Genomic DNA, 24,759 nt, shown 5'->3' with positions numbered 1-24,759 from the left:
GGTATTCACAGCAGGCTTTTAGGAGTTCTAATGTAAGGAGTCCTAACTTTACCACTACTAAACTGAGAAAAACCCTAATTTTAAGACTTTCGGTATTCACAGTAGGCATTTAGGAGTCCAAAAGTTAGGAGTCCTAACTTTACTACTACTAAATTGAGAATAATCCTATTTTTAAGACTTTTGGTATTCACAGAAGGCATTTAAGAGTCCTAAAGTTAGGACTCCTAACTTCTGTGAATACCGAAATGAGTAAGTGCCTTCTGTGAATACCAAAATGAGTAAGTGCCTTCTGTGAATACCAAAATGTTAGTAAGGTTAGGATTTTGTCTTAAGTTAGTTCTATGAATCGGGCCCATAGAGACTAACAACCTCCTAGACAAACACCAATCCAGCTTTCGGAACGGTCATAGCACAGAATCTGCTCTCACCCACATATTGGATAACATACTAAAAATGCTAGACCACAACGAATCCTGCCTATTGATACTTTTTGACGTATCCTCCCCTTTCGATACGGTCAAGCACAACAACCTACTGTCCCTACTGGAACGAAGGATGGGCCTTACGGGACCAGTATTACAATGGTTCTCCTCCTTCCTTAACAACAGATCACAAAGAATCAAGATGAACCATTCACTTTCTCAACCCTCCCTGGTCACCATAGGGGTCCCACTGGACTCCGCACTCTCTCTCATTCTCTTTAATCTATTCATGCAGCCCCTGGTAAATGCATTGAACTCTGAAAACATCCAATATCACCTTTACGCTGACGACACCCAACTGTATATAAAAATCTCCTCTCCAGAAGACTTCATCTCTCTCAACGCTATTCTACAGAGCACTCAAAGTTGGATCACTGACAGCCACCTTATGTTTAACACCAAAAATACAGAATTCCTTCTCATCTCCCCACCCAAACACACACCCAAGATAGACCTTTGGTTAGGACATCGACCTTTGACTGTGCTCCCCACATCATTGACTCAGCTAAATCCTTGGGAGTCATCATAGACAAACACCTGAACAAGCAAGCGCAAATCACTAATGCCACCAAGGGAGCCAATCACCAGTTAAGTATACTAAGGAAACTTAAACACTTCCTCCCTCAGACCGACTTAAAAATGGCGGTACAAGCCCTGGTGTTATCAAGATTGAATCAAGGAAGCCCCACTCTATGCGGTCTCCCCAAATACAAGTTGATTCCGCTGAGGGCTTTGGTCAATTCTGAGGCCAGACTGGTCTCAGGGATTAAAAGAAACAACCACATCTCTCCAACCCTGAAAGCTCTGAATTGGTTCTCCTATGAGGCAAGAATACATCTAAAGGTTGCCTACATGACCCACAAAGCCCTGCATAACAATACCCCTCTTACTTAGCATTTAAGTTAGAACGGTCGGGAGGATGTAGACAATTGAGAAGTGCAAGGTCACTACTACTGAAACCACAATCCTTCCATAAAAAGAGAACTGGTTGCAGATATTTTTCAGGGATCGCACTGAAGATTTGGAACTTTCTGCCTTCATGGGTACATGGAATCACATCCTTTACCTCCTTCAAACAAGAAGTAAAAACTCTTCTAATGAACAAATGTACATCCTAAGGCTTTAAATCGATGTTGACTAATAGTTACCTATGCTATCCTGATATTTCTATCTACCTCTTTTGGATTGTATGGAAATTACTGAATGTATATATTCTACCTCAACCTCCTAATGTCTAATACCTGTGTATTATGAAGTACTCTGATGTCCTTGTGGTTCATTCTTTGCTGTCTTCTAGTTATCTGTGCTATCCATATAAAACTATATACCTCTTTTGTACTGATTAGAGAATACCTAATGTTTGTATACCACATCAATCATCTAATGTTTAATAATTGTATATTGTAAAGGGTCACGTTCGCTCTATATAAAACTTTACATAAATAAATAACTTCTATTTGAGCAGCCGCAAGAAGCAGTACCCTCTTGCTCCATGTGTGATTTTCTACGTGCTGATTTTACAGAAAGGGACAAACACCCAGTGCTAAAATTCAGTGCGAATGGCGTGAAATAATGCACTCCACCGCACATGGAACTCTACGTAGCTTGGCAGAGTTTTTTGTCTCTTTTCAGAGTTCCACATGGTGGAACTCAAGAAATCCGCCCTGGCCTAATTGTTTCACTTCGAGACACCGTGTCATAGTGGAAAATGATAGCCAATCCAGCTATGCTGCTGTATGGCATCGGTGTTGGATGATGATAAACTGACAATATGCTGTTCAATGCTAAAACCCAATAAAGAAAGTTTGACAGGAAAAATAACACAAGGCCTTCTTCTAAAGTTTAAAGAAGTAAAAGCCATATAAATAGTCAGTTTAAGAACATATTTGAGAAGGTTTCCCAAAAAAAATTAAAAATGAAAAACTCTAAATAAGTTTAAGGCTACAAATAACTAAAAACTGGTTGCCTTCCAAAAAAAAAACACATAAAACCATAAACAACTGGGATTGTTGGTCCATGGTGAAAATGGATAGAGCCGAGCCAGAGGCCAGGCCCCATGCCAAACTCTTGCTGCTCACTGGCATATTCTTTGTACAACAGGAATGGATGCCTTGGATGCCCACTGTGAGTTGGGCGTAGGGCCTTGGCAGCTGCCTGGATGTGCAGGAAACCCTATTTCACATGGCGTAAGGATGCATTGATGCATTGCTTGGTTGTAGGCACGGTCCTTCAGGCAGCTGATGCTGCGAATGACTGGAGGCTATGCACAGGGGTGGCCGCCAGTTGAAATTTCGACTCAGGTTGCAAGAGGTGCAACACTGCACCCAATGCCCACTGTGCATGGCCTAAGCCCAAATACATTAAATTGACTAAAAAAGTTCAAATTAAGTTATGCTTGTGGCTTAATTTCAACTAACCGCAGAAATATGCAAGTTATAGTTGGCGGCACAAATCATAACTCACTCTAGACCCTTATGCTGCATATAACATTACACATGACATCAATGATGACATCACTTATGACATTACCACTGACATCACTGGTGACATCAAAATATTTACCAAAATAAATTTTGAAACACAAAGACACATTGGGTTAGGCGCAGGGACTAAGTGCAGCAAAGGCCACTTGGTCAACTCCCGCTGCACACAACAGAAGGTCGTGCATAGCAGGATTTGCAGCCTATGCAATTTTGGGTACAGGGCTTTGACAGAGGCCGGCACCTGCAGCCAAATCCTACTGTTATGTGTAAAAAGCAAGGACCCCCTGAAATAGTAGATACTACAAGTCCTAGGTCAGGGAAAAACAGCGTGCAAAATAACAACCATGGCACTTGAAATAAGGATTCTTTCCGATCAAATCAATAAATGTAAAGAGGAAGTAAGAGGTCTGTACTCAAAATTTATTATTGACCTTATCTAAAAATAAAACTCATAAAACATACACAATAACTATCAGTTTAGACAATATCAAATTATTCATAAAATACACAAAACATCATAAAATGCACAAAACATCATCAATATACAATAAAAAGTCATAACAAATCACAAATATTTTTAGAAAATATAGTGACATAACAAATAATTGAAAATCACAATATTAAAAAAGGTGGCATAACAAATGGTTCTCTACGCGCGTTTCGGCGACCAGCGCCTTCTTCTGGAGTAGCCACGTATCACCTAAAGATCACAAAAAATGGATAAAAGAAAAACAATATTCAAATTGACATACTATAATTACTAATACTTATTTCATAATCAATAACACAATCAAGATTTAGTACAGTAAACCTACAAAATTGTAACAACATCTTCTTTACAAAGGAACAACAACGAGTTAGTATAACTCCGTGAAGCCACAATAAAGAGCATTCATCTTTTTGTGTACATTTTTGTTACAGACCTGGGGTAGGCGGGGGGGGGCTAAAAAGGGGAATGATACAAGACCGCGAACCAAGGGTTGACTTCATGATAAAAAGATACACTAAGTGTTGTTTATTTTAGTGACATCAGACCAGAACATTATTATTTAGGCACGGATGGTCTCCTATGTTAAAAAAGAAAAGGGGAGGGGAAACAAAGGCTACTTACACAATTGGGTTGGTAAACAGCAAACTGATTTCTTAAGGCCTCAACATGAAGGCATGAAATTGTTCTAAAAGGTAACAAGTGATAACAGTAAATAATTGCTCTTATATTGAAGCGTTTATGTAGCTCAATGCTTGACGCTATAGTACTTACACGTTCTTGCTCAAATTCCGTTATAGCAGACAATCACACAAGTAGATTCTAATTTGATAATGTGTGAAGGGATAAAACACGATAGGCTGAAAGGTAAACGAATACTGATTACGCAACCCTTATTCCCTAGATGGAAAAATAAGAGCATACAATGTAAAGCTGGAACCAGTAAACGATTAGTGTGGTTACATCGTTTATGGTAATATTATTTTGCTGTGCTTTGCCTCCAAAAGGTAACGCTTTAGAATATATTTCTTTCAGATCCCGATACATATCATTCCACTTTAAGGCACTGTTACCAATCTCCCAGAGGCCTTATATTCTGGCAACCTGGTACTAGTAAACGATTAGTGTAGGGTACTATATGTATTAACATACACAAAGGTTCTATCTTTTGCTATGTAAAGTAAAATATTATTTAAGTAAGAACTCCATCTCCTTGTTCTGTCATCATTGAGATAATACAGCTTTGAAGTAGGTTAAGGTTATTCAAAGGGGTTTTTTCTATCTTTTATCTTTACATTGTATGCTCTTATTTTTCCATCTAGGGAATAAGGGTTGCGTAATCAGTATTCGTTTACCTTTCAGCCTATCGTGTTTTATCCCTTCACACATTATCAAATTAGAATCTACTCGTGTGATTGTCTGCTATAACGGAATTTGAGCAAGAACGTGTAAGTACTATAGCGTCAAGCATTGAGCTACATAAACGCTTCAATATAAGAGCAATTATTTACTGTTATCACTTGTTACCTTTTAGAACAATTTCATGCCTTCATGTTGAGGCCTTAAGAAATCAGTTTGCTGTTTACCAACCCAATTGTGTAAGTAGCCTTTGTTTCCCCTCCCCCTTTCTTTTTTAACATAGGAGACCATCCGTGCCTAAATAATAATGCTCTGGTCTGATGTCACTAAAATAAACAACACTTAGTGTATCTTTTTATCATGAAGTCAACCCTTGGTTCGCGGTCTTTTATCATTCCCCTTTTTTGCCCCCCCCGCCTACCCCAGGTCTGTAACAAAAATGTACACAAAAAGATGAATGCTCTTTATTGTGGCTTCACGGAGTTATACTAACTCGTTGTTGTTCCTTTGTAAAGAAGATGTTGTTACAATTTTGTAGGTTTACTGTGCTAAATCTTGATTGTGTTATTGATTATGAAATAAGTATTAGTAATTATAGTATGTCAATTTGAATATTGTTTTTCTTTTATCCATTTTTTGTGATCTTTAGGTGATACGTGGCTACTCCAGAAGAAGGCGCTGGTCGCCGAAACGCGCGTAGAGAACCATTTGTTATGCCACCTTTTTTAATATTGTGATTTTCAATTATTTGTTGTGTCACTATATTTTCTAAAAATATTTGTGATTTGTTATGACTTTTTATTGTATATTGATGATGTTTTGTGCATTTTATGATGTTTTGTGTATTTTATGAATAATTTGATATTGTCTAAACTGATAGTTATTGTGTATGTTTTATGAGTTTTATTTTTAGATAAGGTCAATAATAAATTTTGAGTACAGACCTCTTACATTTATTGATTTGATCGGAAAGAATCCTTATTTCAAGTGCCATGGTTGTTATTTTGCACGCCAAATCCTACTGTGCCATGTGCAGCGGGGTTGACCAACCCTGATGAGTGGGCACAGGTTGTCGCCAGACTCCAAGCCTTGAGGGCAAACCCCGCTGTGCATTGCCAAAGGCAGTGCCCAGCAGATGCTACTCACTTTGTAAATGTGGTGCTTTCCCTTAATATTTATATACATAGTCATGTCAAGGAAATTTTCACTGCCACGTTTGCACAATGTCAGTTCAATCATTTCAAAATGCCTCTGGAACAGGCAAGCCCAGATTCTATTGCAGTGAAAGGGTTAATCCATGACGTAGGACAACGTGTCTCACTCACCCCTAGCATTATGCTACTCGAAAAGACTGCAAAGCTGCCAAAAGGGGACTACTGGATAGTTTAACAGACTTAGAAATATACACACACTTCAGTGTTTAGAATAGTTAGCACCTAGTTCAAAAAATATACCCATACCTACAGTTAAGTGACAATTCGAAGAATCAGTTAAAAATCTGAACATCTGTTTAGCTGACCCCGATCTTCGCAGTGTTTTATGAACAGCATTTACGGTCCTTGCATGGTTAGTTTTATATATCGAGCATTGAAAGTCAAGTGAACATAAAGTGCAGACTAAACACTTTATTATGTAAAGTGAGCTGAACGAGGAACACAATTTCAAATATGATTTCCATAAGCACATCATGCATTTGTATTACAAAAAACATAGGGGCCGATCAGGATGGCGGTGAATCCGCATCCTCCGGGCTGGCGGAAGCCACCGCCTGCCTGGAGGATGCGGATTCACCGCTGCGGCCACAGACATCACCCACCGCCAGATTAGGATGGCGGTGGGATTGCGGTGGGACCAGCGGCGGACGGCAGGTCTGTCCACCGCTGATCCACGGGGTGTGGAGGGCTATTTGGTGGCAGTGTCTTCAAGACACCGTCAGCCAAATTACGATGTGCATTGACACATGCTTTTCCACTGCGGCTTTTCCGCTGTGGAAAAGCATGTGGTCTTTGGTGTTTGGGGGCCCGTTGCGGGCCACCAGGGTGTCGGGGGGTGGGGGGGCACATGGGGGGTACCTGCCGCTTTGTGCGTGTAAATGTAAAACATGCATTTTTAACCTTGCGGCAGGTGCTGCTTCAAGCAGAAACCGCCGCAAGGTTAAAGATACGGGATATGACCGCCAGGGTGGCGGTCACATCCTAACTGCACCAGAGGGACCTCCACTGCCCCTGAGGACGGTCCCTCCACCTCGGGGGTGGCGGACGGACACAGGTCCGTCCGCCATCCTAATAGGCCTTATAGTTTGCTTCCTTCTCGAATAATGAATACAAGATGTGTGAGTAATTGCTCAATTGTTGAATAATTAGGTGGCAATTCTTTTGTGTGTTTATTTCGACAGAGCCTGAGGTGGGGTCCCTTAGTGATACTCCTTTTGGTGAGCTGGAGAGGTCTGGTAGCTCGGGAGTGACTACCCCACATACTATGGGGATGTACTGCTCTCGGATCGGACCTTGCATTCAGGGCCAATGCAAAGGAGAGTTTAGCCGCTCATTCCATGAGCAATCTTAGTTCCCACCACACATAAATGATGAAAGCATACGAGGACCAGTCATTTGGGCACTGCATAATAATGAGCTTTCACAGCCACTGAATGAGGTGATTGGCTTGAAAAAGGATGCCACAACCTGCCCAGATCATCTGACAACACATAATAAAATGCAACCAACACACTAATTATGTAATCCAGTCGACGCAATAAAATGCATGATTATGAATCTATCCAGTAAGCTTTATAAAATGCAATAACCAATTAAAAAAATTCAAAAAATCTGCAAATGTAAATATGATGCAACTCTCTTTTTTATGTTGACTTACAAGCCTTTAACAAACACAACAAGATAATGGATGAAGTGCTGAAACTTTTCAACTATTCACCCCACTCAAGAGACCTGGGTTTAATCTGTCATTCTTTTGCTCACTTTGCCACCCCAGTTTGGACCCAGCCATAGGCAAATCAGTCTTCACTCTGCTCCTCATGGGAACAGCCCAGCCCGAATTGCCAGGCTAGGTCCTCTCTGACCGGAAACAAGCATTCTGGGACTGGTTTCAGAGTACCCCACCCTCATCGAACTGGCCAGCTTAAATTAAGTGGCACAATTCTGGGCATACCCTTGGCCACTTAGGGTGAACACAACAAACACAAAAAGATGATGGATGGAGTGCTGAAACGTTTCAACCACTCACCTCCCTTGTAGAGATTTGCATTTAATCAATTGTTCTTTTGCTCTATATGCCAAATCAGCCATATGCAAATCAGTCTTGACCCTGCTCCCCATGGGAACAGTCCAGCCTGAACTGCCAGGCTAGGTCCTCACTGGACCAGAATCAAGCATCCTGGGAGCAGTTTCAGGGTATCAACCCCCTCATCAATCAGGCTAACTTCAATCCAGTGGCCCAGCGATCCAGGGACCCATGTCTGGTCATACTCTTGGTCACTTGGATGAACATCGCAAACACAAGATGATGGATGCAATAAATGTTTATTGTCCTAACCAATTAAAAAAAATCTAAAAATCTGCAAATGTAAATATGATGCAACTCTCTTTTTCATGTTGACTTACATACATTTAAGACATTGTGTATTCTGTCTCCACAGGGGTCGTGGGATTGCAGTTCCCCCCCATCCAACAGTCCGAGTTGCTCCTGCACCCAGAGGAACACCAGTGTCACGTGGATCCCTGCCAGCACTGCCTATCGCAAGGGCTGTTGCAACATCTCGAGCAAGAGGAACTGCAGCAACTACGGGCTACAGGCCACCCCCTCCACTCCCACTAGAGACCTATGATGAATATGTAAGTGCATTCTGTGCAAATAGAATGCGATAAAAAAAAAAATAATAATGGATCGGGTGATCGGATCAAGTAGGTAACATAACTGTTAAAGAGTTAACTAGCTTCAAAAATAGGACAATTGTTAATCATTATATTGTCAGAGGTAATAAGGTAGCATACTCTGAGTTACTCAGGTAACTTGATATGCATTTCCATTGGCTTCCAAGCTCTGATTGCCAAGGATAAATGATATAGTAGAGTGGAAAGCACGCATTGAAAAAGATAAGTGCTAAAAGTGGCTATTGCATTTCCAAATTTTCCATGCATAAGATGATGAGGAGATGATAGGAATGTGTCGAGTGTCACTGGTGTAGAGGGCCAATATCGATCAGGGCCAAAGCATAGCGTGTCACGTGGCACACTGTATACTCCACACTTAGTATCAGCTCGGGAGATGAACCACGCGCGGTTCCTCCCCTTTTATTAACCCCGTGGGCCACACCTGAGACACGGATGAAATGGTACGTCAATATCGGGTTACGTCACCGGACAACAGGACCGCTGACCTACTACAACTGGGCCCATGTCGGATATCAGTAAAGCTTTGAATGACCTGACACCACTGCCTTGTTTTACATCAAGTCTTGGAGGTGTTGGAGGGCAGTTTTGAACCATGATATATAGGCTGGTCTCTGGGGTAAAACCTATTATTGTGACACTTCTATCTATCTATCTATCTATCTATCTATCTATCTATCTATCTATCTATCTATCTATCTATCTATCTATCTATCTATCTATTTAACTATCATACTCATATGATGCACCCACTTAATATGGTGCGTGGGATATATTTCTGAGAATATTACCAAAAGGGCTCCTTGAATTGCGGAATTGTGGGGGAAGGTACTTAATAGATGCGTTAAAGAGCACTTTATCATTTTGTATGTTTCTTTCCAGGCTTTCTTTCTATACTAATGATTTCCATTTGTTTGACAGAAACATTTTTATTGCTTGCTAGATTGTTCAGCTTCTATTTAACAGACAAGATAAGAAACAAGTAATCTTTTGGCCCGGACATGCATTCAATCCTCTGAGTTTTCTTGGCGTTATTGCATTGAAACATTGATCGCTTGAAATACAAGTTAGAATAGCCTTGTTCTGGGTTCAAATACAGGATGACATCATCTTTGTATACAAGTTTCAATAATCCAACCAATATCTATATATTTTTTAAATAATGTAAATTTTCCTATTAGCATTTCTAAATATGCACTATGTAGTTGTGGCACACGCACACCCAAAATGCATAGCTTTCTCTCACAAACTTACCTCTCATTTTGTCCTTAAAAACCTGATTTACCTTTCCCCCCTACATAATTCATATGAGTGTGCATCAGTAAATCCCTGTTTACTAGGTCATACGCTTCGACCAAGATTAGCAATCTACCATTAGTGTATCTCCAGTTCCTACCCACTGACTCATCAAAAAACAACCAAATGCTAATTTGCAAAGTCATTCACAGAATGGTGGAATGTTTGAACCAAGATAGCCTACTGAAAAACAGGCTCAATTATTGTGGATCTATTTCCCACAAAATAAACTGCTCAAGCCTTCTGCTCCCCTAAATACATCATAATCATGTTTCTCTTCCATTTTTAAAAAAGATGATCAACTTACATGAACATACATTTTAAACCCCTATCATTATCACATTTAACTCTAATTTCCGTACCAGGTTTCTTCCCTTGAATCACAAAATACAATGTTAAAAAATGTTAGCTTTTTCTGTTTTATCTTTATCGCTGTTCTAGCATGCTTGTTTTTTCCCAAGCCTTTGTCCTTTCTTTATTTTGATGCTCATGACCACATCCCCCCTTCTGCCTTGCTCTGTAAGAACTCACCGTGCTTAAAGTGTGATTTATTTTTTCGGTGCCCCATAACTAACATTAATCCTATTCCATTGTTACACTTTTTCGTTGGTTCAAGAGTTCCCTTGCCTTATTTCTTTCTAAAACAATGTAAAAATGCTACCAGATAAGAGTTTGCGTTTTAAATTCCATGCAAATTAGGGTTGTGCCTCTTTCTGTGTAATTGCTGGAATTATAAAGCAGAATCCTTTCAACCTTTTTATTTATTTTTATTTTTATTTTTAAGGTTTTGTATAGCGCTAGCTAGACCCATAGGTATCAGAACGCTTCACACATATTGTGCAAAGCCGAAGGGCCTTACATTACCTTGAAGGCTGACAGTAAGTAAGCAAACCACGGATAAAGAATACAGTATGAACAATAAGTAACTGTGCAAAGGAAGGGAAGAAAAAAGAAAAACAGGGAGATTAGCATAGTCCGTTCACCATCAATCCTTGAATGGGGAGGCCTGACGATATAATTCATTGGGAATTTTAAAAAATCCTTTCACACTTGCCTTTGTCAACACAATATCTTTAAAATATATTGGTGCCCACTGCTGGATCAAGCTAGGCCATGCAAAACAAAGTCGACTCTGGGTATTGGACAATTATTTTTCATAACATCATTCATGTATTTATTTAGCACTTGATATTATATCAATTCACTTATTATATATGAGAAATTGGGTTACTGATTGACTGGATTGTAAACCCTGGTGAAGCAGCAACCACAATCCCTGCCAGGTTAAGACACAAGCAAACCCCAAATTAACCTGTACTTAGCCTTCTGGTAGCTTGCCACAGAGCAGTCAAGTTTTAATTTAAAGGAACTATGTAGAGTATTTGTGCAAGACTTCAAACAGTAGAACACTTAAAACGCCACAGAAAAAGGATCTCACACCATTTTAGAAAAATGTAGCAGAATTTAATAAATAAAACAAGACAAAAGAGAAAAAATCCAATCAGTAGAACTGGAGAGATACATTTTTAAGGAATTTAGTGAAAATAGCAGATCACTGACACAATATCGAACACAACAATGTAAAGATACAGAAATGTCGTGTTAAAAATATCGATTACACAAATGCTGATTCTCTATACTTATGGTAAGTACAAAAATATGGGAAACAAATATAGTTTCACAATAATATTGTTTAAAAAAACATACAAATATATATATAGTTTAACATAGTAAATCATAAATATTTTAATATATAACACCAATATAATGTACATTAAATAAATATAATTAATATGTATTAATATATATCAATATATACTTATAGAAACACACACATATATGTGTGTGTATGTTTAAATATTCATATATATAATAGAACACTAATATTTAAAATATATATTTTAAATTCAGTTAAATATTTTGGGTTATTTTTTATTCATTACTATAAAAAAGCACATATATAGGCATTAGTGATGTCACTGACCATGCGATGTGTGATATATTTTGTAAGGTCATAAGCAGAGCTTTGTAAGGGTGTACGGTGTAGTTATCTCAGGTAACCTAAGCTGTTGAATTTCTTTGTTTATGCACATGTGAAATGCGAGCCTAACTATAACATCCATTCAACCTTTGTTTTTTTCAGAGAATTTCTAAGGCTTTTGAAAATTGTATTTCTCAACTATAACGTCACGGTAGCCTTTTGTTTTTTAAGTACATTTCTAAGGTTTTTCATACTCTGTTACCCAACTATAAAACCCCTTTAACCTTTGGTTTTGTAACTAGTAATCATGTTTGCAGAGTGGTGGAGAAAGGGGTGAGGCTGCCAACCAGCTCTTACAAATCTCGCTGTGTCAGGCTTAATGGAGGTAACATGAGGACTTCTTTGTCCCCAAGGAACCTCAGCGTCCAAGATGACTTAATTTCCCAACCAGTAGTGTGCCAGGAGGTACATTTGCAGAGTGGTGCAAAAAAGGGGTGAGGCTTCCAACCAGCTCTCAGCAATCGCACTGTGTGGGACTAACTAGAGGTGAAAGGAAGGGTTCTTGGCCCCCAATGACCCTCAGCGTCCAATGGTACTTCATCCCCTAACTAGTAGCGTTCCAGAAGGCACATTTGCAGAGTGGTAGAAAAACAGGAGCGTGGTCTCTGAAGACCTTTCAGCTATCCCACTGTGTTGGACATACTGGGTATAGCAGGAGGGCTTGTTGGCCCAAAGGACCCTCAGCAGCCAAAGGGACTTTATCCCCCAACCAGTAGTGCACCAGAAGATGTGTTTGCAGAGTGGTGGAGAAAGAGGTCATGGCCTACGATGACCTCTCAGCAATCCCACTGTTTAGGACTTACAGGAGGTAACAGGAGGGCTGCTGGCCCCCAAGAGCCCTAATCATCCAAGGAGATCATCCCTCAACCAGTAGTGCACTAGGAGGAGTGTTTGTGGAGTGATGGAAAAAGGAGGTGAGCCTCTGTTGACCTTTCAGTAATCCCGCTGTGTTGGAATTGCTGGAGGCAACAGAAGGGGTTGTTGGCCCCAAAAGGGCCCTGAGGAGCACCAGGAGGCAGGCGTGCTGGATGATGGTGAAATGTGGTGGGGTCTCCAGTGAGTTGGTGGGCCACATCATTTTTCACATTAATTATTTTATTAGGGAAGTGAGGCCCCCCTCCTTGGCTGATCTTGGCCCTCGGGACCCCATCTCACAGAGCCTGGACTTTTCATTTTTTTATTTTGAGGGAGGGTCAATCCTCCTTGGGATGATTTCTGCCTGTGGACACCATCCCCCGGGGCCCAGCATCTCCGTTGGGGACCGCAGTGGGAGTCTCAATGCCCCCATGGTTCCTGCCGGACCCCCTCCTGCAGGTCCCTGTGTGTCAAAGCAAATTCTCAGCTTCCAGCAATCGAGAGCATTTCTCTGTTCTTTCTTTCCAAAAGCAGAGAACTTGCTGTGGCTTGGCAGGGAAGATCCCACCAAGACACAGCCAACAGCTATATCCCTGGGGTGGGCACCATGGTACATAGCAGGAGTCAGTCCACAGGGCTATGTATGGCTCCAGTGTTTGTCGTAGGGCCCGCCCCAGGGAGGTGGTTGTCCCCTGGGCTGTATATGGCCCACACCCTCTTATTTATGCCCCAGTGAAGCGGTGGTACCCAGAGCACAGTTTGGTCTGTGAGGCCCCCCATGCCTTTTAATTTAGCCCCAGTAAGGTGGCGGTCCCCGGGACATGGGGGGGGGACCAAGATGCCCCCCATTTGTTTATATGTAGCCCTGGAGAGGTGGCGGTCCCCGGGTCTGGGGTGTCCATGTGGCCCGCATAATTTATTATTAATACCCAGGGGAGGTGGTGGTCCCACGGAATTCATAAACCCTAGGAGCATGGCCCCATGCACCCACCTCCTTTATTTTGTACATGCCCCCAGGATTTGGCCACCTGGGGGCTTCCTGAAAAAGAAGTGTGGGAGACCGTGTGTCTCTTTTTCAGTTTTGCCAGGATCCACTGATCCATTTTCGAATCCATTGCCAAAATGGTGATTCTGCCTAAATTTTTATATGTGTTTGTGAATCTCCCACTCCCCATTACTTCTGAGTTCAAAAGGAGACTCTGTTCCAATCTAGGATCACTTGCATGGGCGAGAGGGCAGCCTCAAGTGGACTGGGAAACTTTCCTGCTCTTGTTTGAGCAGGGCGGCTTGCGAGCCCCTGATATGGAGCTGTACCACAGCTGCGCGCAGGCCCACTTCGGGTTTCATTGGGTATATCCGACCCTCTTTATGGTGCATACCGCCCCTGGAAGTGACCTGGTGGGCCCAGTTCCATTACACATGGTGCTGTTCCGCCCACAGAATCGCCAGAGGCCTGGAATCAACACAGTGGGCTGCACTGTATAGGCCTGGCAGCAACTGCATCTCTGGGCACACCTAGACACCTTATTTGCACCGTCAGTGCCGCTCACTAGACATCCAGCATATCCTTTCATGAATGACAAATCCACAAAGGAACCCTTTACCGATTCCACCAGGCTGCACAGCCATGACTTGCTTTGAATCCAATGATTCAATTTCATGCTTTACTCTCATTTTTTCTTCATAATTTAACCATTTAATTTTATTAAAACTCTTGACTTGTGCTCAATTCATTTTATTCAATCTTTATCTTGACTTTGATTTGCCACAAAAGCGCAGGAGTGCAAAATGGGTTTCACATACCACGTCATTTATTGGAACAACCCAATGCATTTCAGGAAATTAATTCCCTTTTCAGGGTCATCTATAAATACAAATGTAGGTTTTAGCCATATTCATTAACTCTATGCAACACTTCTCTACATTAAAAACAACAAAATTCATCAGTTAAAAGCTTCAATCATATTTTCATGTTTTCCAAACTATGTTCGCAATAAATCAACCCGAGCTCAAAAGCCACCAACATAGTGCATCCCATCCATTTACATACTCTCCTCAGTCTCGTAAAATAAGTCCAGTGTTTAATTCACTAATCAGTCCTCTCTTTTTGTCTGTTAGACCAAAACGATACATTTTTACCACAACTGTAAGTGCAAATGTAAACTGCTATAGGCTCACCGTGGTCTGTTAATCACACCGATCTTTTAAGATGAATCATTCCATACTTTCATTTCCTGGCAGAAAGAGACGCTAGTCATACGTTTATGTGTGAGTTAGATCTATGAATACAATCATTTCTTATGTGTGTTCCCGCCCGTATTCGACATCACCAGATAATTACCTGCACCTGTGTTCCCCAAAGTTTTAGACTGACATTAACAGCGGACTAACTGAACTCCATTTTTTCAGTAACTTAAAAACAGTACTACCAGAATGCAATATGTTTCAGACCCCTCAATGTACTATTTCATATAATGTTCATATTTATTGCGCTCATTCCCATTATGTTCAATTAGTCCATTTATAACAAACAGTTCGTAGTTTTTCTGAATCTTCATGATTGTTTTAATAAAGTGCTCCTTGTTGCCTGATGATCCAACATGGAAGGAAACCCAGCTCCTGTGATTTTCGCCATCCATAATGTTGCTTTATTCATATCCTTGCTTTATTTATTTATTTATTTGGCATACTTATATAGCGCTAAACTGTCACCCAAAGGGCATCCTGGCGCTTTGACTAGATAAGCCACAACTATCGAAGCGGAAGTAGGCAGCTCTAAAAAAACAGATGCAAAGGTAGGCTATTCTGGGAAACAGATGGGTTTTCAGCCCTTTTTTAAAGGCTAGGAATTCACCCTGGCTTCTTAACGAGAGCGGGAGAGAGTTCCAGAGTCTGGCGGCCGAAAAACTAAACGACCGTCCACCCATCCTTACTCTCTGCACTCTAGGAACCGACACCAAGTACGCCGACGAGGAGCGCAGGCTACGAGATGTGGTATACCAGGAGAAAATGTTCTGTAACAGCACTGGGCCCTGTCTATGTAAAGCTCTAAAAACAAGACAGGATGTTTTGAAAAGGATCCGCTGGTCAACCGGCAGCCAATGTAGATCTTGTAATGCCAGAGTAGAAGAGGCAGCGCGTGGTCGAGATAGTGCCAGCTTGGCTGCCATGTTCTGGACCTTCTGCAACCTGCCCACCAGCATTTTAGGCGCCTCCAGAAGTAGTGCGTTGCAATAGTCCAATCTGCTTAGGATCAGACCCCGCACTACCTCTGGCCTAGCCTGTGCTGGAAGAAGTGGTAGGACCTTCCGCAGCATCCGAAGCAGCATCATGCAAGTGGCCACGGACTTATTTACAAAAAGATCCAGTTGAAGGTTGGGGCCAAACATGACCCCCAGATTACGGGCAGACTCTGCAGCCGTCACCGTCCCAGAGAAAGAAGGAGGCCAGAACTCATCCGCTAGAGCACGTGGTACACAATCATTGGAACAGTAGAGAACCTCCGTCTTAGATCCGTTGAACTGGAGGGAGTTGGAACGCAGCCAGTTCGAAGTGGCAGTCAGGCAGCGGTGGAAAGTCTCTAAAGAGACGGCATCTTTGCCCTCCAATGACAAAACCAACTAAGTGTCGTTGGCGTAGTCAAACACCGATATGCCGAAAGATTTTATCAGTTGGATCAGAGGGCGGAGATACAGGTTGAAAAGTATGGGGCTGATGGCCGAGCCCTGTGGTACCCCCTGCCCAACTTTCCTCACATCCGACTTAAAAGGCGGCAGAGCCACTACCTGCTGTCTGTTATCAAGATAGGAAACTAACCAATCCCTGGCCAACCCAGTAACACCGCTCTCCTCCAGTCTCCTGATAAGGGTGGAGTGGCACACCGTGTCGAACGCGGCCGACATGTCGAGCAGCACTAGAAAGGCTGCCCGACCTGTGTCGACCCGCGCACGAAAATTGTCTAACCCGGCTACCAGCGCTGATTCTGTCCCATGCGCTGGCCGAAACCCAAACTGGGCCACATCCAACCATTCGTTATCCTCGAGAAAACTAGATAGAGAGCGGGTGACCAGTTTCTCCAGGATTTTAGTCGGAAAAGGGAGCAGGGAGATCGGTCTATAATTAGACAGACAGGTGGGATCAAGTGAGGGTTTTTTCAGGAGGGGAGAGACTACCGCTAACTTCCAACTCTCCCGGACGGTTGCGGTAGCCAGCGACTGCTGGCAGATGGAATACAGCGGGTGGAAAAGTTCATCCTGGAGTGCTTTCCAGATCTTATGTGGAAGGGGATCTAGCGGCGAGCCTGATGATACCGTCTGTGCCAATTTACAAAACTCCTCAAAAGAGGGCAAAGGAAAACGACTTAACTGAGGATGATTAAGAGGGTCAGCCGAAAATCCCCGACAAAGATGGCTAGAGCTAGGAGGTTCGTCCGGAGCTCCCTGACTGAGATACCGGTAACTCTCCCGAGGTCGACTGGAAGACTCTTCCGGAGCTCCCACAGCGAGAAAAGTATTTCTCGAAGAGGGTCGACCGGAAGACTCAACCGGAGCTCCCGGGCCAAGAAAAGGGTTGCTCATCTGGGGTCGACTGGAGGTCACCTCCGGAGCTTCCAGGCCAAGAATCAGATGACTTAACCGAGGTCGGCTGGAGGATTCTTCCGGAGTTCCCAGGTCGAGAGACGAACCACTCGGCTGGGGTCGACTGGAAGATTCTGTCGTATTTTCCAAGGTGGAATGACTGGATAGACAGTCCAAGGGAGACGATAGAGATAGAGGCTCCTCCGCAAGTCCATTCAAAATCGTGGAGATCTTATCCTCAAAGAAAGCTGCCAAGGAATCACATAACATCTGTGAGACTGGGATAGTATTCGAGGCACCAACCGGATGGGAAAGATCATTCACAATCTTAAATAAAGATTGAGATTTATTGGTTGACTGATTTAGCGTATCCTCTAGATAAAGTGCCTTAGCACACTTAAACTGTGCTTTATATTCCTGTAGTGTCGATTTGAAAACAGTTTTATCCGCTTCTAGATAATGCCTCCTCCACACCCTCTCTGCCCGCCTGCATCTCAACCGTAGCTGCAAAAGGTCAGGGGTGTACCAGGGCATAGCGCGATTCTGTCTGTTCTCCAATCGACGCAGTGGAACTGCCTTATCCATGGAATCAGACATCTGCCGACATAAACTAGCATAGCTTTCGTCGACATTGTTTCCCAATGCAAAACCTTCAGGAAGGAGGATGGGCGAGGCCGAGCATCTAAAAAGTCGGGACCAAGGTCTACCTATTTTAGTATTGCTCTTACCTGTATCACCCGTGGCTACCGGAAGGCAAAGATGAAATAGAACCAGCGCATGATCCGTCCAGCATTGGGGCATGATGTCATTCACCACTACATGTTGGACGTCAGCAAACACCAGGTCCAGAGCATGGCCTTTCTGATGGGCCGCAGAGCCGACCAGCTGCTGCAGCTGGATGTTCTTACAGGCCTGACAGAGGTCATGGTAGGCAGAATCCAAAGGCCCATTTGGCCACAAATTAAAATCTCCCAAAACGATCCGTCTATTATGAGAGTTGGAAAGATCATAGATAAGATCAATAAAAGTCGGAAGAGTAGAGGGGGCCTTGCCCGGTGGTCTATAGCAAAGCACCCCTGAGTATAGCGTTTTCTCCTGTCCTTTAAGGGAAAAACCCATGAGCTCAAAGCCCTGCACCTCCTTAATATGCAGCTGAGATAGAGCCAGGGTTTCCCTAAAAATAAAAACCTATACCACCACCTCTGTTATTCACACGGGGGGTGTGCCTGATTTTATAGCCCTGAGGGCATGCCAGACCCAATTCTACCTCACAGTCTGCACGAGTCCATGTTTCCTTGAGGAAGAGCACGTCGAGCCCACAGGACTCAATGAGGATGGCAATCTCCATGTGGTGCTTACATAGAGAGCGGACGTTTAGTAGACCACATAGCAGTTATATTCCTGTACTCTCAGTATAATCGTGGGTGCAATCTCGTTTGAGATGAAAAAAGTCATGCTAATGAAGTTAATAGATGGAGATGCACATCCTTCATGAATGAGGTAGGGGTCTGCCAGCAAGTGCGCAAGCTTCAGCTGCGTACGCTGGGACATTCTTCCTGGATGGTGTCTTTATTGGCATGGACATTGCACTGGGGGATGAACATACTGGCCTCCTAGATAGACTGACTTACTTCGAACTACGGGCAGAGCTACGAGCGCTATATACTTCGTTCCCGATCGTGCCCCCAACTTTTCATGGTCTGGTGGCGTTTTTAACTAAAACCCTTGCCTCACAAGCTTATATCACTCATCTATTTTGGCATGCAGCGCGAATATCCAATTAGCGTCCCCCCTGCCTAACATGAATGGGAGGAAAGTCTGGGAACCCTCGTTTGAGGAGGGAGTATGGGCACACTGCTGCACACAGTCAAGAGATAAGTCACACAATTACAGAATGAGGCTTATCCATTTCAAATTCCTCAATAGACTCTATAGGACCCCTGTATGGATGTGCAGAATGAGGTTGAGCAGGGATGCAAGATTCTTGCCTTGTGGTGCGTCTGAGGCCTCCTTCATGCACTCGGCTTGGAAATGTGTGGATGTGGTGAAATACTGGAATTGCATCTTTGATGTTTTAGATGAAATGTTGGAATGCAAGAAGGAGCACTCTCCGCTTACTGCTTTGCTTGGGTATGTTAATATCCTACCAGCAGCCGCAAGGAGTCTGGCTGCTATGATGCTGTTATTAGCCAAGAGGCATGTTGCTATCTGCTGGGGCCGCAGGCAGAGACCACGCAGAGATGAATAGCTTAGAAATACTATCTTCTGCCATAACCAATTATCGGAGTTCTGGGAACTTATGCTGGCTCAGGTTTGCTCTCACCACATATGGGAGCCATTACACACTTTCTTACAGGCACACTCTGATGATTGTGCACATACTCCAACAGTGAGGGTGTGAGCAGCTATAACGATGTGCGCGTTGCCAGCAAGGCTCTGCCCCACACGCCGGAGTACCCATCCCCCCAACTCAACCAGAGACCTACCCTTTCCTTCCTTCCCCTTCATGCTTTCCATTCTTCTTCTTCCTCCTCTTCACGCTGCTCTCCATCTGAGACCTCTGTCTCTACTCTATCTCCCTCTCCTTTTCCTCCGTTGTTGGCCTGCGGCTGCTGTCGCCCGGACTGTTGCACAGACTGGCAAGACTATATACTGCCTCGGAACCGCAAACACACTAAGGCATCACCACTTTTTTTTTTTTTTTTTTGCTGCTTGATTACTGTATTGCTGTATGCATACATGGACAGTCTTGCACCCATATGTATACTATTTGTTCCCTTGTCCGGGAATGTGGGCCGCAGCTTGTATTTGTTAAAAATCTATAAATAAAGTTTAAAAAAAAACATTCTTCCTCCTCTGGTGATTTACATGTAGTCAGCAACTGTATTGCTACTTCTGTCTCTAAAGTTATACTGCCACTGGGCAAGGCCTGACTTCATCACTAAGTCTAGGTCCTCTGTAATTGTCCATAAAGGTGGCCTCATTGTGTGTATTATCCCTCCCAGTGTATCATAAAGTTCTTCATAGAATCTTGAAGCTGGGGAACCGGGCTCGAGTCTTGGCAGGGAAGCTCGACAGCCCATGATTCTCGACAAATCACTTAATCTCTCCGTGCCTAACAAAAATAAATGTGTCAATCTGTAATGCAACTGGTGCTCATGTAAAGCGCTCCGATACCTTCTGGTCTAGTTTGTGCTATATAAACCCCCCCCTCCCTCCCAAAAAAATGGGCAGATGTGTTGATATCTTCCAGATAAATCAATACTTGTTCCCTTCTGTTTCTGACCACTTATATAGACAGTTCTGCTGTTTCACCTGTAATCCCAGAACTCAAACAGGCTGCTCAGCCCTCTCATAGTGCCAGTGCTGTAAATTAAGATGTGCCTTCTCAGATGTTGTAGAATACAAACTATTATGTTCTAACGTATTCACAATCAGTTTGCATCCTCCATCTTCTGTGGGATGTTTAACATATTCATTAGTCAACTACAGTGTCTTTTGTTCCAGTGTTTTTTCACATAGCAATAGCTCCCTATATTTGATTGCTGGGTTCCTCATCATTTATCCACTTATGGCCACTTTTTCTGCCATTCATACCAGCTGAGCTGAGATGTTCGGGCTAGCGTTCTCCTCCCTATAAACTCAGATATTCTTTTTCCCTTGGGTTGTCTGTACTGATTAGTCTGCATACACTGATAAGGAGGGGATAACGCCAATACCCAGATGGATTTCTAATAATACTGGGGAGTGATCAGGTACTCTATTGAGATGATAGCTATATTTTACAGTTTGAGCAGGATTGTTCTGTCTACCAAAAAGTAATCAATATGGGAACACGTGAATCTGCAACAAGATCATAAATTCCTTTTTCTGCAGTACATCAAATGTCATGCAGACTTTAAATCAAGATCTTGGGCCGTATATTTCAATATCCCCCTAAAGGATCCATTTCTAGGATACAGCCACCACACATGAACAAGCCATTTTTGCTAAATTCTTTGAAAACTTGGGACAGAGTCTTGAAAAGGCTCTTTTCTTTGAGTTAGACATGTATACCGATCCCACAATAAATATATGGTTGATCACTTTAATCCTGACAAAATGTTATTGGCTTTATAGTCTAATCATGCTTCAAGATTCCTATGGGAAGGTGTTTCTGTATTAATATTGCTGCTCCAAAGCTCCTGGTGGAAGTGATGTGGGCTGTATGAGGTTGATCTCCTTTTCAATGTATTAGCGTCATTCTGAAGGAGGGGAATCTCTTGAACTAATGCTATGTCAGTCTTTGATCATTGCAATGATGTCCTTTCCTTACATTATTTAAACCATAAACATTTGTTACTAGCCATATTGGACGTGAGTGTACATGTTTGAACTCATGGGAGAACATTTGAAATTGTAGGAGGTGTATGGACCACTAGTATTTGCTTAAGTCCAGCTACCTATAAATGCTTGGTATCGTGCAGTACTGTTTAAGCTCTGACGTCCTTTTACTGAGGTGCCTAGATGTAGAGGTCCACATATTACCTATCTTTACTCCTATCATCTTTTAGTTAGACATATGCTTATAAACCTTAAACTGTGGGCTTAACTACTTTCTCAGCATACACAGAAACCATTGGGTAAGTTATTGATCATAACAATCTGTAAGAATGTCACTCCCAGAAGAATAATTTTCAGTTTGAACACCCCCTTCTATCAACTGACCTGGACTTCGCACTCTTTCATATACGTGCTAAAACAAGTATTTGGAAAACCTCATTATTTCTCTATTGGATGGGGTATATGCAATGTGGAGTGATCATATGAAGCATGATGCATTTTACAGTTGTATTCTAGTGTAGAAACCTAATCAAACCACCTCCTACCACACATATATTCAAAAGCAGGCAACTTTTCTGAATTCTTGGGTTTATCCTTAAGGACAGAGGCAGAGTTAGCTTTAGCCCTCTTTTGCTTCATAGTTTCCATCAATTTATTGAGGCCCTTCTGATCGGACTTGTAGTAAATGCGATGACGTTGTATCCCTTTGCCTTTATCCATTTGCCTTGGTTGTTGAACTAATCCTGTTCTGGAGAGACTGGTCGGTTTGCTGTTTGCTGCCTGCAGGTACGTCTGAAAAGAGGAGCTGTTTGAAGGGCTTGAATGAGTTCATGAGATCGCCCTCCTTTTACGTAAATAACATTCATAAGTAGAGGAGAAAATCACAAGAAAGGCTGTTGTCCTCTTTAAAGTTCGATGTTGATCTTTGTGACAGTATCTTAGTACTATTATAGACCATATACACTCAGCAATGTGCAATAGCTGCTTCCTCCTTTGCTCACCGTGGCGAGCTGAGCAAATCTTGTAGCATGTGTTCTCTTCATGCATATTCAAAAGGACATTCATCATCGGGGTTACTTGCTCCATTGCCTCCTTTGCTTTCTCAAATTTCAGTTTGTCCTGTTAGCTCCTGAGGGTGCTCTTCCCAAGCTGCTTCACTCTGCTACATACTTCTTGGGCATTGTCTTTTGTGGGGCGCTGACATTACATGAGCCCACCAGGATACCTGCGTAGCTTTAGGATATTATGGATTCCAGCAGGGGAATAGGGGCCAAAGGTTGGGCGCAAGGTGCTTCACCTCAAGGCCTGACCTTAGCATGGGTCTGCTGCTCTCTAGTCACTTTGTCTCACCGCTGCTGCCTTTCTGTCTAGGCTGTGGCTGCCTCTGCTCATGCCACCGCTCTCCGGAGTTGTGGTAGTCCTCAAAAATCATTCATTGGTGTTATCATAAATTCCGGTATTTGTTGAGCCTGTCAACAATTGTAAACAACTTTCACAAGCCCTGTGTTCATGTGGGGGACACCCGTTGGCCTCCAGATATACAGGAGTGACTCAAGGAGCAGCAGCCTTCCTGGAAAGCTCCACTTGAGCTGTGTCATCTTTATTGTGTTTCAGGCATTAGTTTATATATTCATCAGAGGTGCCAGGTAATTTCTTTGAGGGAAGGCGAAGGATGAGCATGGGTGGAAGGATGAAATCCACTTTTACTTGTATTGGGGTCAGCACTGTTTGTTACAGGTTCATGGTTTGAGAAGCTTCTTGTACTTAATGAGGGTATGGTGTATTTTTCGCCATTTGAAGCAAAATAGATTTACCTCTCATGCGGTGGAGGAAACTCATCTTAGACATATGCTGGAGCTCAGCCAATATGGGCCATATGATAAAGGCCCACAAATTGTAGAGCTCTCAAGTGTGGGTCATTACCTACACTATTTATGCGACTTTGTATATAACTAATTTTTTTAAGTTTCAGTTAGCTGACTTCCTAGTTTAGATTCTGGAAATCATGTACTCAAAGTATTAAAAAATCCTCTCTGTGAGAAATAATATTTTGAGGCATTTAAAGAGACAGCTTAATTTAGGTTAATGTTGATCCCCCGTCCATATTAGCACTCTAGCACTGTTGCCATCATCCTTTAAGGCTGAAGACATTTATTGCAGCATGTTCTTGTCTCTTTTTGGCAGTCTTTTCCTTCATGTACTTTGAATGATTGCTCTGTTCTCTTTAATTATCATGCCTCATCTAACTCCAAGTACCACAGTTGCTGCACTTGACATACCACCACAATGAGTTTTTGGTTTAAAGCTAGGCCGGTAAAAATGTTTGTTCTTCACGTTGCAATAGCCGGGTTTCGACTAGGCACTCTCAATATGCCTAATTCAAGCAGAACCTGATAGCTAACAGTGCACTCCACGACTCATAGCAACTCATTGTATCTCATGCTCCAACAGCTTTTCCTCTCCATGGCAACCACTGGATTTGCATTACCTCTTTAGATCTGCCTATACCTCTTGTCTTAGTGCACCACCAACAAAGATGGTGCAACACACCCTTGCATAAATCAGATAAAGTTAGGGAGGGAAAGTTGCACTATAGACTCCTCAATATTCAGTGATCAAAAGTATTGCTTCGACCATGCAAGATCACAGACACAAGCAAACCACCAACTCTTCTTTGTCCTTGAGTCAATTGAGGCAGCATCAGGGGGGCCTGGAATTATCGCTAGCAAGTGAATGCTACTCTAATCATTTTCACACGAATCCAGATTTCTCACCTAGAGTCTAGCAGTGGTTTCCTTTCCTTTCTCTCTAGTGTCCTGATTGCACTTAATTTTTCTACTGCTCACCCTATTTCTGCCTTACTTTTGATTCTATGCACTGTGCTCCTCCCTCACCCCATCATTCACCAAATAGATAGCATTTTAATCAATCATTCTATATATATCCAACCA

The 24,759-nt window shown here is 42.5% G+C and overlaps 1 protein-coding gene across 1 annotated transcript in view; it reads left to right on the top strand.

The window, feature by feature from the left end:
- KHDRBS2 (KH RNA binding domain containing, signal transduction associated 2) overlaps window positions 1-24,759 on the top strand; it is a 1,768,831-nt gene that overhangs the window by 1,038,739 nt on the left and 705,333 nt on the right. The window contains exon 7 of the mRNA XM_078646808.1: window positions 8,464-8,659. Within this exon, the coding sequence (XP_078502934.1) occupies window positions 8,464-8,659 (196 nt within the window). The remainder of the gene's footprint in view (window positions 1-8,463; window positions 8,660-24,759) is intronic.

Source organism: Lissotriton helveticus, chromosome 6, assembly GCF_964261635.1.
Source record: "Lissotriton helveticus chromosome 6, aLisHel1.1, whole genome shotgun sequence".
NCBI lineage: Eukaryota > Metazoa > Chordata > Amphibia > Caudata > Salamandridae > Lissotriton > Lissotriton helveticus.
The sequence above is the reverse complement of the archived record's forward strand: the minus strand, read 5'-3'. Positions and strand labels throughout refer to the sequence as shown.